Here is a 14,477-nt window from a genome sequence, read left to right as displayed (position 1 = left end):
TGCGCACGAAAAAGTGGTTCTTTACGCACTTGTAACACAATATACTATTTGACAATTAGATTTCGGCTCCAAGGCCCCATTAAATTTTGATTTGTTGACAATCAGGGGTTCTAGTGTGTAATCATGGTAAAATCACTATAAATATTGTCATCACCCATTAATAGGAAAGCATTCTTCAGAGACAAAAAATATTCATGGTTCTTAATTTAATACAGACCAATCACAACTTGTTGGAAATAATAAAAATTGAGGTGATGGCGTCAATTTTCATGGAAAATTTTCCAGCAACAATTTCTTCACGTAGTCATTCACAAAACAATTTGGGAAAAGTCATGGGAATGCAGAATTCATTAGTCGATGAATTGTCTGAAGGACACAACAGGATCATCGAATGTTCCAATAAAATATATTTTTTTATTTAGAAGACAAAATATATTTTTTAGAGAAATCCAAGTGATTGAATAGAAAAAAATATAACAGGTAAAATCGACTAAACCGTTTTACCGTTGCGGTAAAACGGTTTCAGTCGATTTTAGCTATTGGTCATTTTTCAATGAATATCTCGAAATTAATGAGAACAGCAAAATTTTTGTTACAAGTTTTTTTGTAGGATTCATTGAGAGCTATAAAAAATATCATTACGAAAATTTCGCTATCTCCCTTAGATTCGGAGATATTCCTCGAAAACCGACTTAAGAGTTGAGTCGACTCAAATCGTTTTACCGCTTCGCCAATTTGTTGACAATCAGGGATTCTGCAGTGTGATCATAGTAAAATCATTATCAATATTGTCATCACCTCATACTAAACATAACACATCCTGCATTGTTCGCATACGAAAGCTCAATTCCTAAACATCATGTGTACACATGACACAATTTTTTCTCAAAGAAAAAAACCGAATAGTCTATTCAATTTTTTAAACATTTAGCTTAATCATCTCCTCACAATAATCCGATTTATTTAATACAACAATATCGAACAACTTCTAAGACAATAGTTCCACCTCAGCTTGAATATTAAGTCTGGCTTGCTCCTCGAATTTCTCACGGAATTCTTTAGTCGCAAAAATATTCGGAATTTGTACGAAGTTCTGCAGTACCTGAATCGAATAAATGCTCATGAATGCTTTTGAAAAGCACGTGGTAACGGAAAGAAGTGGTTTATTTACCTTGAGCCTCAGTGCTGTGTACATGGGCTCACTGAGGAACGAGTATTCTCCACGTATTTTCTCCCTGTATTCGGCGTAGGCCTCTGATGCTGAGCCTAGAACGGCCATGTCTAAATCTAACAGGTAGTGAGCGTCTTCACTGCCAAAGGCACCATCGACCTTGTGCTCCTCTGTACTGTGAGTGGCCGCTGCTTTCAGTAATGCACATGTTTCAGTACGTAATTCATCGTCCTGAATAACAATATGGAAAATACACTGTTCAATAGAAATGCAAGAGTTCGCGAGGGTTTTCTATAATTTTTTTTTTCGTGCGTTGTTGACAAGTAATTTTCAGAAGAGTGATATTGAATATGATTTAGCGGAAAAATCATCAGAAAAATGGGGAGATCTTCCAGATCTCCTAAAAATTCCGTGAGATTCTAAATTTTTCACCAGTAGGAAGACGAGAATTCCTTCCTGTGGGAAAGACTGGCGGAATTTTCAATAGAAGTTCACTAGAAATGCAATTGAATTTTCTAGTAAGTTCGCGAGGTTTTACTATAATTTTTTTTTCGTGCGTTGACGAGTAATTTTCAGAAGAGTGACATTGAATTGGATTTAGCGGAAAAATCTTCAGAGAAATCAGATTTCCCAGATCTAGAAATTTCCTGGAATTTTAAATTTTTTTATCAATAGCAAGACAAGAATTCCTTCCTTGGGGAAAGACTGATAGAATGTTCAATAGAAGTTCACTAGAAATGCAATTGAATTTTCTAGCTTGTTCGCGAGGTTTTACTATAATTTTTTTTTCGTGCGTTGTTGACCAGTAATTTTCAGAAAAGTGATATTGAATTCGATTTAGCGGAAAAATCATGAGAAAAATCGTGAGATCTTCCAATCTCCTGAAAATTCCGCGAAATTCTAAATTTTTTATCAGCAGGGTGACAAAATTATTTTCCTTCGAGAATAACTGATAGAATGGTCAATAGAAATCCAATAGAATTTTCTAGCGAGTTCGCCAGGTTTTTCTATATATTTTTTTTCATGCGTAGACTCGTAATTTTTAGAAAAACGGCATCGAATTCGATTTATAAACAATAACTCTCCTACTTGAATTCAGTCCCAAATTACGTTCAATTTTTAATTAACTGGAAAGCACCAGAAAAATTCTAGTGTATTTCCGTGATAAAGTCGTCAAACAAAATAAATCGATATCATTTCAGATCAGTTTTTACAAATATCTGAAAATCTGAAAAAGATATCGGAATTTTGGAAACCACCTTTAGAATTTCTATCTGAACATTTTCTATTCTACATTTTTCAATCTATAAGATGCAAAAATACGAATATGAAGGCTTTTTTTTTGTTATTTAACTGAATATGAAGACTACAATTTTTAATATATCAAACAGCTGTCCTCTCACCTCTGGTATTTCTGCTGCATTAGCAAAGGAAACAAAATGATCTATATTCTGATTCTCTCCATCAAGAGCTTTCGGATCGTACTCAAAGCTGCAATAAAAATGCACAATCAACGACTTACAAAGATCATAGTCACCAGAAATAATTCAGTACTAAAGTCCCCAAACGACTCAAGCCAAATTCAAACGTTTTTCTAATCAGCTATCTGTAGAAAAAACGAGGGACAATTTTTAAAAAACCAATTGGATACAAGATGTCTTTCTACAAAAGAAATCTCCCGATGATTCCCGTCATCACCACTCATTCACAATAATTCAACTATTGATCATTGAAATAAGTCAGACTTGAACAACAGTTTTAGTGGTCAGGGACGTATCACTGTTTTTCGGGAATCTATCCCCAATTATTAGGGATTTGCGATTGTGAAATTCAACGAGTTCAAAATTCTGAAAGTCAGGAATTTTTTCACCAATTTTTAGTGACATCTCTCTGTATTATAAAAATCCAAATCGACTTCTGGAGATTAAATTTTGGTACTCGAAATTAAGACTCAAAAATTAAGGGTCATAAGGGTCAAAATAAGGGTCATTAGAGTCAAAATAACGGTTATGACGGCCAGAATAAGGGTTAGAATAAGGGTCACAACGGTCAGATTAAGGGTCATGAGGGTCACAATATGGGCCACGAGGATCAGATTAAGGGTCCAAATAAGGGTAACAAGGGTCAGATTACGGGTCCAAATAAGGGTCACAAGAGTAAGATTAAGGGTCATGAGGGTCACAATAATGGTCCAAATAAGGGTTACAGAGTCAGATTAAGGGTCCAAATAAGGGTGAAAAGGATCAGAAACTAAGGGTCAGAATAAGGACCATGGAGGTCATATGGGGGTTGGCGAGCGGAGCGAGCAGGGGGCGTAGCGACCTATTTATCACTAATTTTCAATGAAATCGTTACTGATTTTTAAGGAGGTGGTCACAATTTTCATAAAAATGTTACTAATATTCAGGCACACATCTCTAATATTTAATAATCTATCACCAGATTTCAGGATAGAAATCACCGTTGATCAGGGTTACTCTATAGAGTATAGTCAGTGTCCACATCACCAATAATTGGTGATAGATATCTAAAAATCAGTGATATGTCCCTAGAAATCAGTGACATGTTCACGAAAATCAGTGACGTTCTCCTGAAAATCCAAATGTTTTTTTCTCTCCGAACTTCACTAAATACTTGCACATACTTCTGAAAAAACAGTGCAAGAAGCAATGCCCTTGGATTCTTCAGCTGATCCTTGATATCGTAGTAATGACCCAATTTCTCTCTCAGTGAATCCAAATTATGATACGTCCTCTTCTCCTCTGAATAAACTTCCTGCAAGTTTGTGAACCATGTATCACATGCCTCAGAGTTAAATCCATCGGTCGCCTCCTTCCAGCTGTCTTCCAGGGACACCATTGTCTAGCCTGCGTTCAACGTTAATAACTCAGTGCATAATACAAACAACTCCCAGCAGTAAAAATTCTTCATCAAACATCAACAATCAATTGGCAGAACAATGAATTTATGAAACAGTCATCAATTAATTGTTGAAATTCAACAAAAAATTTTCTCTGCGCATTTACTTCCCCAATTTGTTCTCATTTATTCCACCGAATATATTATAAAATAATGGAATGACTGATACTCGCAGGAAATCATTCGTTAAGACAGATAAATAAATATATTTGAAACTAAAATCATTGATAAATTTCACAACCTAAGGAACTTTAATCAACAGCCCATGTTTGGCATTAATAACTCAGTGCATCGTACAAACAATCTCCAAACAGTGAAAATTCTTCATTAAATGTCAATAATTAACTGTCAGAACAATGAATTTATCAAACAGTCTTCAATAAATCATTAAAATTCAACAAGAAAACTTCTCTGCGCCTTTAATTGCCCAATTTTTTCCCATTTATTTAACCGAATCGATTATAAAATGATAGGATGATTGACACTCACAGGAAATTATTCGTTAAGACAAATAAATAAATATATTTAGAACTAAAATCTTCTATAAATTACGCAACATAAAGAACTTTCATCAAAAACCCATGCCTGACATTAATAACTCAATGCATCACACAAACAAACTTCAAACAAAGAAAATACTCCATTAAATGTCAATAATTAATTGTCAAAACTCGACAATCAATTGTCAGAAGAATAAACTCATCAAACAGTCTTCAATTAAAAGTTCTCTGCGCATTAAATTCCCCAATTTTTTCCCACTCATTTCACCGAATGAATTATCAAATAATGAAATTATTCGTTAAGACAGATAAATAATTATATTTGAAACTAAAATCTTTGACAAATTACGCAACATAAGGAACTTTAATCAACAACCGATGTCTGGCATTAAGAACTCAGTGCATCGTAGAAACTCCAAACAATGAAAATACTCCGTTAAATATCAATAACTAAATGTCAAAACTCCACAATCAATTGTCAGATAAATCAACTCTTTAAAAAGTCTTCAGTTAAACATTGAAATTGAACAAAAAATTATCTGCGCATTTAATTCCTCAATTTTTTCCCACTTATTTCACCGAATAAATTATAAAATGATGAGATGACTGACACTCACGGAAAATTATTCGTTAAAACAGATGAATAAATATATTTGAAACTAAGAACCTCGACAAATTACACAGCCTAACGAATTTTAATCAACAGCCCATGTTTGACATTAATAATTCAGTGTTTCGTGCAAACAAACTCCAACCAGTGAAAATTCTCCATTTAATGTCAATAATTGTCAAAGCTTCGCAATCAATTGTCAAAAGACTAAAAAATAAATAAACTCATCAAACAATCTTCAATTAATCTGTGAAATACAACAACAAAAAAATTTCTGCGCGTTAAATTCCCCAATTTTTTCCCACTTATTTCACCGAATGAATTATAAAATAATGGGATGACTGACACTCACGGGAAATTATTCGTTAAGACAGACGAATAAATATATTTGAAACTAAAATCCTTATCCCTGATAAATCACGCCACATAAGGAACGTCAGTCAACAGCCCATGTTGTTTCACTCACGAATCAAATTCACGAGTTGATCCACGGAATAAAGTAAAAAGGGTATAGAACCCCTGTTATTGATCGCCACAGGGCACCCGTATTCGTGTTCTATCAAGTGCGATATGACGTGACATAACAGTTTATCCAGTATTTTTTATTATCTCTTTTTCATCACTCACCTGGTATCGATAAATCTCCTTTCGTTTTGATAAATTATTTTTAAAAAATCGGAGAAATACGAGTTTGCAATTTCATAATTTTTCATTATAGTTTATTTATGGATTCTGGGAATTCGGAGGGTGGTTTGCCAGTCAGCATGCGCAGGCTTTTGGAAATGATTTTCTATTCATAGTTATGAGATTGGTTTGTCTGATACATCGAGAGAGTTGATAGTTTCACGCTTTATGATTTGCAACATTATTTCATCTTTTATATATTTTTTAATGTTGTTGGAGAGCGAAGCATGCGCTGACGCTGGACTCTATCGAATACGTCGCATGTGCTTCGGAGATATAAAAATTGAAATATTTTGTTTTAATTCATAAAAATTTTATTCGTTTCAATATTGATTCTTCAATGAAGGAGTTATGCAAATCTTTATGAATAGTTTGTATTGTCGTCAAAATTATTGTAACTGATATAAAAATTGAGAATTGAATTAATTAGATTGATAGTAGAATAATTAATAGAAGGGCAATTAATTTGTTTATATTCGTTGCAAAAATGTTGAAGCATACTTACTTTGCTGGGAGGGGACGAATTGAGTTTGTTATTTTCATAAATAGAACACAATTCTACCTCGTGCCCACAGAATAATATTTTTATTTAGTGGATACTTTTTAACTCTAAATACGTCTGCTTGGCACGTCTGCACTTACCATTTCGTCTTCGCTATTATTATGGTAAAATTATATCTTTAATACTTTGGAATAGGAAACAATTAAGTTTGGAATTTATAAATAAAAAGAGATCAAATAGTTATGAGAGAGAATTTAATCACAGAATAGTGGGAGTCCTGATACCATTCGATATCAATACTAGAAAGTGGATGAGTTAATTTAATTTACAATAATTTGGAGTTCTAGGCCAGAATAATTACATGTATGAAATTAGTATAAACTATTATAAAATCCAAAAGCCCGCCTTTTCCACGAGCAAGAGGTGCACTTGATTCACAGTTTTTGAATAGTTTCGAGATTTGATTATGCCCAGATTTAAAAGGGTGGTGCAGTCACCGTAATAGAATTGAAAACGATCACTCTAAAGAGTCACTTTGATGACTTGCCGCACGGAGAGAAATGTTCAGTAAAAATTACGGAACTCACAATTCACTCACCGATTACGAAATCGACTCAGAAAATTTAAGTGACGGTATCATAATTTTTCACAGGAGATTCAGATAAAAATTACGGAACGCTCCGGAAAAATTCCGTGACAGTTCGGTAAAATTTCCTACAACCACACTTCGCTCCGGAATTACGGAAAAGATACGTAATTTTTATTGAATATTTCTCTCCGTGCGTAATGTAAAATTTGCAGCCCATCAGCCGTTTCATAGAACAAAAATAATTGAATGTTTCTTGGTTCCGGGATTTTACACTACAAAGGTGGACGTAATTGCGTACAATTTATCCCGATACTCGGATCACTAGTAAACTCGAATCAGGTACTAGTTAATGATGAGGAGTTCGCCTCTTTGTATGATCGTGTTCGATGGCAAAACGAGACTGAAGTGGAATTTTAAATAATTTAAGAACACGCATTCGGTCAATGCCCGAGTGCGGAGCATACGGTGCTGATTTTGCATCCTTTCGACATTTCTGTAAGCTTTATTGGATTCTATGGATGAGTCAGTGTTTGAAGTTGTGAAATTAATGCGTTTTATTCGCACGATTCTCAAGAATAGTCCGTCCGAAAGCAAAATTTAATATTCCAAGTTTATTTTAATTTTTCCAAATTTTCAAACACAACAGCTTCAACATTTTTGTATGTTAAGAAAATTTCGGACTCTAAAATTATTTATGCAGCTACCTAATTCAATAACTTCGACAAAACAAACAACGCGGCGAATGCTTCACTAATGCTATATATTCATCAATTTCCAATTATTGAAGGATTTCTTGGAAATCCAAATGAATAGTTTTTATTACCTTAAAAATTTCTACAATTGTAACTGAAGTAAAAAACAAGAATTCCATTAATTCAATTAATAATTAAACAATTGATCAAACTTATTGAAAATAATTTTCTCATTTTCATTAATAAATTTGTTCTCGGAATGTTGAAAAAATTAAAGAGTGTATTATCCACTTAATTATGTAATTTGAAAACTTCAGCAAGCCAAAAAATGCAAAAATGCAACCATGTTCTTCTCGCTTATTCCCAATGATTACATAATTAATTTGCACATCGACTCATTAATTCCTCGATGTTTGTCTTTGAAACACCTTCACAACAAGTGCGACATTCCCGCCACTCCCCTCCGTATGCGCATGCCCAGACTTCCTCAAACCAGCTGATATCTATTTACTACTCAAACAAAAACGAAGAGCAGCCGCACGTGAGGTTTCTCAAGTACTTATCCTTTTTTTAAAATTATGATAATTCCTATTGCCAAAAGACCCAGCTGAAACCGCCGAAATGGAAGCCACTGGTAAGCCCAACAAATCCATAATTTGCATATGAACTTGTAATTATTGTTCTTGTAATTGATGTTTTCGTCCTTTTTGATTGAAAAATTCAATTCGTACGGTTTTCTGCTTTCAAATAAAGGCATTAAAGAGTATGGAACAAATGAGAAATAATAATAAAATAATAATTGAAAATAATATTGTAATGATAATTACCCAATTTTTTTATATATACATTCACGTTTTTCCCCTCAATAATACACCCTCATTTTTTGAAATATAACTAACTTTGCATTATATACTATATGAATCGAGTACAAATTTTTTCAAATTTTTAACAACTTCATTAAAAAAAATCAACATTTTTCAAAGTCCGTCTTAGGATCTATTTACGTAAAATAGAATCAATAAAAAAGCGACATGACAGTAGTGGTCACACGATTAGTGTGGGACTTCGGATAGTACTAGAGATGCGAAGGCGTCATGTGACCGGTCATAAAGTGGCCATGTGACCGTCATTGACGGTCACATGACGAGGCCCCAATGACCGCCGGTCCGATCACAAAAAATTTTTCCATGACGGTCACAATTGCCCGAAAAACTATGACGGTCATTTTGCATCTATATAGATGAAACACTTTTTTGTTCATGTATTTTTTTTTTCTAATTAACTAGAACTCTTGACTTTGTTTACTTACTTTAGTATCTAGAATTCTTGGCTTCGTTTATTTTGTTCCAAAGATAAAAAGTGTAATCATTCTCTCATGAGTATGCATAAATATATGTAAGCGCATGTTTCATAATTTTATAATTAAAAAAAACTGTTGTACAGTTGCACACATACATTTCGAGTCTTCCATAAAAACCTTATAATAAACAATAATTGGTAATCAATAATAAATTGAACGAATAAACGATGCCAATTACGTAGAAATTATATGACCGTCACAAAAAGCAATATATTTATGACGGTCATTTTGCACCTATATAGATGGTTTGCTAACGGAAATTACTATTTTACTCTTTTGACGGTCAAAAATTCTTTGTGACCGTCATTTGCCATTAGAAAGTTCGGGACGTCACATGACCGCCATTTTTTGGTCATACGACACAATCACAAAATGACAATAGTTGGATGGGTGACCGCTTAGCCCTTATCTACTTGGATAGTCCTGCTGCCGCCAGGGTCGAATGTCGAGGACTACTGTGCTCATCTAGTCAGTGTGACGGATGGACACAGTAGGACTCTGCAATCGGCGGGATGTACGACTAGAGATACAAATGCGTCATATGACCCATCATGTAACCGTCAATGAGGGTCACAAGACAAGGCACTTATGAGGGCAGTCACAGTTCTCCCCCCCCCTTGTGGCCATCACAATTTGCCAAAAAAATTACAGTCATTGTTCATCTACCTAGATTTTTTCTTTATCAATTTTCGGCAATCGTCCTACCTAAAATATTGATTAATAGTGATGTTAACTATTTGACGGCTTCAAAATTTACCGGTAATTATGATTTATGAATATGGCTATCCCTGTTTACAAATTTCGTCGCGGTCTCCCCTTAAGGATATGCAAGTACTTCATTGAAGATAGCAACTTTTTTTCATGCAAGATTTCAGTTTTGCCTAAAATCTTGCCATCCCCATTTTTCCTGATTTTCCATTGTTCAATTAATTTTTTAGGGAATTTCTTCAATGAATATTGTGAACAATATTTTATTCAATTTCGCACTTGACTCTCGTTGGTCTAACCTCTAATGATCACACGGTAAAAACACTGCACATGTGTTCCATATAACTTCGTAAATTTGATCCGAGTAGTCACATGATTCAAACCACCCAATATGACCGTCGTAGCAATTAAGAAGCTTTTAATTGGATTGTTTGCAATTATCTGTCCGGAAACTTATAATTTAAATTTACACCTCCAAACATCCCAGATTACCGAATATACCCCGCTCAAGTAAATTTCCTAAAGGATTTAAAATCTATTCTCTTCTATAACTTCAGGACCGCGAAACCGCTACAAGTACCTGCTGACCACCTACATCTTCTGCTCGACGCTCTTCACAATTTCCCTCTTCTTATTCGCCTTCTTCCCCCTGAACCACCACAGCAACTCGACAGCCTCCACCGACGACATCCCCACCTCAATAAACGGGGTTAAGCTAAACACAAACAGCCTATACAAACCCTCAGCTCAGAAAGTCATCTTCATGGTGATCGACGCTCTCCGCTGGGACTTCATAACGAACGCGGAGAAGACGAACTCGATGCCATCCACTACCGCGTCAATCTCAAACAACTCGGCTTGCCTCATTCAAGCTCGAGCGAACGCTCCCACCGTAACAATGCCCAGGATCAAATCCATGATGACGGGAGCAGTCTCCAGCTTCATCGACGTCGCCCTCAATTTCGGGGAGGCCTCCGTCAGCAGTGACTCCGTCCTCAATCAAGCGAAAAATCACGGCCACAGGATCATATTCTACGGCGACGACACCTGGATCAAACTATTCCCAAACATCTTTCATCGCCACGAAGGCACGACTTCCTTCTTCGTCTCGGACTTCAAGGAAGTCGATGACAACGTGACTCGTCACATAGATGAAGAGTTGGAGATCAATAACGACTGGTCGATAATGATTCTTCATTATCTAGGGCTGGACCACATTGGTCACGTCTTCGGACCCCAAAGTCCTCTCATCCAGCCCAAATTAAGAGAGATGGATGATGTCATCGAGAGGATTTTGAGGAAAATGAACAAGTGGAATGACGATGGCATCTCCTCGATTTTGATAGTCTGCGGGGATCACGGGATGAAGAACTCCGGAGGGCACGGTGGAGCCACCCCAGAAGAAACTCTAGTCCCTTTCGTTGTCTTTGGAGACACCTGTTCTGGGGAATTCAGCCAGATTGAGCAGGTCGACATCGCGACGACTCTGTCCATGATCCTGGGGATTCCCATACCTCAATCCAACTTGGGAAGTGTCTCCATGGAGATCATCAGGGATCTACCTGGTGCCCATCAGCTGTTTCTCCTTCATTACAACGCCAAGCACATGTTCAGTCACTTCCGGAAACTGTCGGAGTTCGAATCCTCCGAGGTTTATGATAACTATTACAAGGCGATCAAGTTGCATACCGAGTGGTTGATCGACAAGAACAAGCATAAGGCTGAGCAGCAGTTGAACTACATAATTCGTCTCTATGATACAGTGCTCAAGGGGATGAAGGAGATCCTGATCAAGAGTGCTGTCAAGTACGATCGAACCATAATGACGATCGCAATCGTGATGATTCTCCAGACTTTGTGGATAATTTCCAATAAAAATGGGGACAAATCCTTCTCTGGTAAATGGTTCTTCTACTGGTGGACGATTGGGGTCAGTCTCTGGCTGGCGCTCAACCATCTGCTGTACATCGAAAGTAACGAAGTTTACTTCGAACTCGAGGATTCCCGGATCATGGTAATAGTCTGCATCTTCTTTACCATCAACTGCTGCATTTGCCGACCGATTCACGAGTTCATTTCCTCGGAAATCTCCCTGGAGTTCTCGAGAATGATCTTCCCTGCTGCGATGGTTCTTCATCTCATCAGTTTATCCAGCAGCAGCTTCGTGGAGGAGGAGCACCAGACCTGGTACTTCTTCTGGGGAACTTTACTGACGCATCTGTTGTCCGCAGAAATCGGGAAAATTTATCATGATTATCGTAATGAGCTGAGGAGTAACGACGTCCTTAGGGTTGCGAAGATATTGTTCTTGATGACTCAGCACAGAATACTCAGGAAATTGAACAGCACTGGTCATAACTACGCACATCTGCCGGACATTGGCGGCTGGATGAGAGGTCAAGAATCAAATTTAGTCATGAGTCTTACTGTTCTAGTTTCTCTCGGTTTATTAGTCTTCATTGGGGTCATCTGCGAGGAGAAGAGGTCGAGGAGAGTCACGCTAGGGTTTCACGTTGTTTTAGCGGTCTGCGTGTATTCTAGACATGCAGCGGATAATTCTGTTGTGAGTTTCGTCACGATTTATCCACAGTCAAAGGGGGTTTATGAGGTCAGAATCTTTTGGGGAGTTCTGGCGTTATTCTTGGCTTATTGCACTCGAAGAGGGTTTTTGAGTTATAAGAATGAGAGGAGAAAGTTCCTGCAGAGGGTGGTTTTTAGTGTAGTTCAGATCTGGGTGATGGTGGTGACTCTCCTTCATCGGCCTCATAATATTGCGCTAGTTCCCATGGAATTGATTACGATTTTAGTGATTTATGATTTGATGCAGAGTAGTAGGGATGGAGGGAATTTGTTTTGTGTGAGCTATTGGGTGGGGAACGTGTTTTATTTCTATCAGGGAAATTCTAATAGTCTGGCGACTGTTGATGTCGCCGCTGGATACGTGGGACTCCAGGCCTATTGGCCTATTTTAGCGACGATTTATTTGTGTGTTAATACATACTCTGCACCGATTCTAGCGTACTTGATGCTTGTGTATAAGAATACTTGTGAAAATCAGGGGGGTTGTTGTAATACTGTTGATGTATTTTCGATTAATAGAGTATATTCGATGATGAGGATTTTTCCACTGGCTATTTACACCATTATTGTTACCATTCAGAGGTACCACTTGTTCATCTGGACGGTTTTTTCGCCGAAGTTATTGTATGAAGCTATGTACACTGCAGTATTGTTTTTTGTGATGTTTGTAATGCAAATGCCTTTTTTACTGACTAATGAATAAAGATTATTGGGATTTCAAAGAGGTTTATGAATCATAGTTATATTTATTTTGATTTCAGTTTCAACACAATGCATTTTTTCAAACAATTTTATAATAGTTTCGTGGGGTTTATGGCGTTGAGATGCAACAGTTTTCTTCAAGATTTAGAATTTTTCTATGGATCAACTTTTAGGGGCAATGGAATGAAATTCATAAATTGTTACTTATAAAATGAAGGCCTTTTCGTAATAAGAATAATATAAGTGAAAGTTGATGAGAATTCAAAATTTGTTGTTTCTTCATTTTCATAAAATATTCAGAATTGAGGTAATTTTAATATTGGCAGTATTGTATTAACCACTCTGTAGACTTGTAGATTTTCTACTATTAAATTCCTCCATTCAAACAGACTGAATATGAAAAAACCTATTATTATTCGATTTTTAGAGTAAAAATTACCAGTCACCATTTTTCATAAAACAATGAAACTGATTAAAACCGTTGCATCCCTTTATCTTCAATCTCTACCTCTCCCCCTCCAATTTTTACAAATCGTAATGCGATGTAGAGATCTTCAACCAGTAATAATTAATCTTGAGCATTTCATTCAAAGAAAAACATTAAGTATTCATTGCAAAATCAGAGAATTGCACAAATGTTGAAGATAATGTATTCCCTTGAAAAATCAATACTTGAGTCCTTAAAAAAAATTCAATTAATTAAAACATATATTCACAAGCGGAGCGTCTAAAAATGAAAAAAAAATGAGAGCTATGCAAATTTAACTAACGAACATGTAAAAATGAGTTCTCCGCGGTGATCCTGCGATGAAAATGCTATGATTTTTCTACTCATTTATCACACAGTCTAACATTAAAAATTTCTGAAAGACATTCATAAAATACAATTGCAATAAATTATTCAATCATGATGCAATGTATCTCCATTGAAATTTCTCGAAATTCGTTGGACACTGATTTTCACGTCAGAAAACGTTAATTCGATGTTACTTTAAGTACTAGTAGTGTCGAGGCTCATTGGCACTGGCAATTACTCCATTTAAAATGTTTAAACGTGTACAAAAATATTTATTTAAAATTTATTATTCATTGTCAAATGCTTGTTGCATTTGACTCCTCCAGTTTTAGAGCTTTAGAAGGTGTTTCTAGGGTTGATAATGAAATTAAATGCTCGATTGAGGATGTCATGGGCATTCGGTGGGTAGGTTCAGAGGAACATTTGTATTTTTCACTGGTAGAATGATGCACGAGTCATTCAAATATCGATGAAATTAATAAAAATTTAATTCATTTGGTGAAATTCCCATGGCATCCTTGAGTAATTAACAACAATACTTTGTGGTGAAAGAATTGTTTTTGTGCGTGTTTAGAATAACACGAGAAAATTTCATACAAAAACCTTGGGAATTGCCTAGAAAATTCTATTGGATTTCTATAACATTGTGGTCGATTCTCTTGAC

General features: G+C 35.9%; 2 protein-coding genes across 7 annotated transcripts; one reads left to right on the top strand and one right to left on the bottom strand.

Moving 5' to 3' along the window:
• Window positions 1-619: 619 nt before the first annotated feature.
• LOC107037698 lies at window positions 620-8,712 on the bottom strand. 6 transcript variants are annotated; one of them, XM_015256372.1, is made up of 5 exons: window positions 8,495-8,712; window positions 3,816-4,038; window positions 2,575-2,662; window positions 1,172-1,402; window positions 620-1,102 (listed from the first exon to the last, which is right to left on the bottom strand). In XM_015256372.1, exons 2-5 carry the CDS (start codon window positions 4,028-4,030, stop codon window positions 989-991), a joined length of 648 nt encoding a protein of 215 aa, XP_015111858.1. In that variant the 5' UTR covers window positions 4,031-4,038; window positions 8,495-8,712; the 3' UTR covers window positions 620-988. The 6 variants fall into 6 exon arrangements, with proteins under 6 accessions (XP_015111858.1, XP_015111863.1, XP_015111862.1 ...); XM_015256377.1 differs by lacking the exon at window positions 8,495-8,712 and adding an exon at window positions 7,274-7,361; XM_015256376.2 differs by lacking the exon at window positions 8,495-8,712 and adding an exon at window positions 6,390-6,469.
• On the top strand, window positions 8,193-13,040 carry LOC107037697 (GPI ethanolamine phosphate transferase 2). Its single transcript, XM_015256370.2, has 2 exons — window positions 8,193-8,301; window positions 10,293-13,040. The coding sequence occupies exons 1-2, from the start codon at window positions 8,289-8,291 to the stop codon at window positions 13,016-13,018; spliced, it is 2,739 nt and encodes a 912-aa protein (XP_015111856.1). The 5' UTR covers window positions 8,193-8,288; the 3' UTR covers window positions 13,019-13,040.
• The last annotated feature ends 1,437 nt before the right edge of the window (window positions 13,041-14,477 follow it).

The sequence above is a fragment of the Diachasma alloeum genome, unplaced genomic scaffold, assembly GCF_001412515.2.
Source record: "Diachasma alloeum isolate Michigan unplaced genomic scaffold, Dall2.0 Dall_scaffold_00269, whole genome shotgun sequence".
In the NCBI taxonomy this organism is placed as follows: domain Eukaryota; kingdom Metazoa; phylum Arthropoda; class Insecta; order Hymenoptera; family Braconidae; genus Diachasma; species Diachasma alloeum.
The sequence above is the reverse complement of the archived record's forward strand: the minus strand, read 5'-3'. Positions and strand labels throughout refer to the sequence as shown.

Coding starts and splice junctions, on each gene's coding strand:
- LOC107037698 (XM_015256372.1), bottom strand. CDS start 4,030: ATGGTGTCCCTGGAAGACAGCTGGAAGGAGGCGACCGATGGATTTAAC. Junction 1,403..2,574: donor ATGCAGCAGAAATACCAGAG/GTGAGAGGACAG, acceptor ATTGTTATTCAG/GACGATGAATTACGTACTGA. Junction 1,103..1,171: donor ACACAGCACTGAGGCTCAAG/GTAAATAAACCA, acceptor TATTCGATTCAG/GTACTGCAGAACTTCGTACA.